The 1,632-nt window shown below is 31.6% G+C and overlaps 1 protein-coding gene across 1 annotated transcript in view; it reads left to right on the plus strand.

Moving 5' to 3' along the window:
- LOC110020934 (AUGMIN subunit 6-like) overlaps positions 1–1,632 on the plus strand; it is a 39,860-nt gene that overhangs the window by 754 nt on the left and 37,474 nt on the right. Inside the window, exon 4 of the mRNA XM_020719238.1 lies at positions 1–53. This exon is cut by the window's left edge and continues 1 nt beyond it. Within this exon, the coding sequence (XP_020574897.1) occupies positions 1–53 (53 nt within the window). The remainder of the gene's footprint in view (positions 54–1,632) is intronic.

Here is a 1,632-nt window from a genome sequence, read left to right on the forward strand (position 1 = left end):
CTTCCGAGGAGTAGCGCGAGGGTTTCATCATTGGCTACTTGTTGTGGGCCGAGGTCAGTAATCTATTTCGGACTTTTGCATTTATACCGTTCTGGTGGTGGCTTATGATTCGAAATACTAATGGGGTCTGCGTAGAGCTTCTATTTTTGAGTTGCATTTGTCATTTATTGTCTCCATGGTTGGGGAATGGATACTAAACTGTGTTTGGATTATAGTATTGATAATCAGTTTGACAGGGGTGCGTGTAACAAAGTAATGATTTAGGTGCTGTTTGGATGCAAGTAGGATTTAGTAAATCCGTAAATTCACCCAACCCTTGGCTTTAGTAAATCCGGATTTAAGCAGAATTGAAGGCAAGATTCGGACCACTAAATCCTAAAATTCATAAATCCATGAAACTCGTGCATTATACTGTTTGACTGGATTTAGTAAATTCAATGATAAATCTTATTAAAAGGCTCTACCAAATTGCCCTTTAAATTGGTATCTAATTTGAGATTTAAGTGATTTCTCTCTTTGTCTTACACACTCCATCAAATAAGCTTGGAAATTTGTAGTCTGAATTACACCATCCTTAGTTGCATATGCAGTTGTTTTTCAACCCAGTTGATTTTTATATATAGCAAGATGGTTCTAGCAATGAAGTATCTGGTAAAAATTTCTTGGGATATTTTTTTTTGTATTCTTAGTTTATGCTCTGAAATTCAGCTTGAAGGTGCTCAAATTCAAATTGGATTATAGGAATTACTGGAGATTTTTGAATATGAGTACATATTTAGAAGGAAGCTGCTATGTGTTTGTTTATAATTACATATAATGAACAGGCATGGAGTTGGTGCATGGACACAACACGACATGGGCATAAAACACATCTTTTGTTAAAACTATAGGATACAAACAGATGATGGACACAACGTTATAACTTTTATATTTTTTTAAACTTAAAAAAACCCAGTTTGATATGCATTTCTGAGCCAAAATAGGGAAGAATAACTAACGAAAAAATGGAGTAAATCTAATATAAATTATTAAATTTATTGTTTTATGATTTTTTTAGTAACACATTATGAAAGATCAAAAGTTAAAATCGAGAGAGTATTAGGAGTATTTAGTAAAAATAATATAATTTATAAAATTGAAAAACACCTATCTTATTAGTATAACCAATTGGTATCAATATGGGTGGAAGAGAGAAATAGGAAATATAATAAATCATATCTTAAAAATTATAACATATGATTAGTGTAGATATTAGGCAAACTTTTGTTTTATATGCATTGAAAATATGAAAAGAAAAAAGACCAAATATCGAAATCGAGATATAAATATTGAAATATGAAATAAATAAATATTATATAAATTATACACAACAACAACAAAGCCTTAATCCCACTACGTGGGGTCGGCTACATGAATCTTTTTTCTCCATTGCTTCCTATCTAGTGTCGTATTTTCATTTAGTTTTAGTAAACTAAGATCATTTTTAATACAATGAGCCCAAGTCTTCCTAGGTCTACCTCTGCCTTTCTTAACACAAGTCGAATCTAAAACATCTACTCTCCTAATTGGATCATCAGATGGTCGACATTTAATGTGACCAAACCATCTAAGACAACTTTCTTTAATTTTGTC

Source organism: Phalaenopsis equestris, unplaced genomic scaffold (assembly GCF_001263595.1).
Source record: "Phalaenopsis equestris unplaced genomic scaffold, ASM126359v1 Scaffold000113, whole genome shotgun sequence".
Lineage (NCBI taxonomy): Eukaryota > Viridiplantae > Streptophyta > Magnoliopsida > Asparagales > Orchidaceae > Phalaenopsis > Phalaenopsis equestris.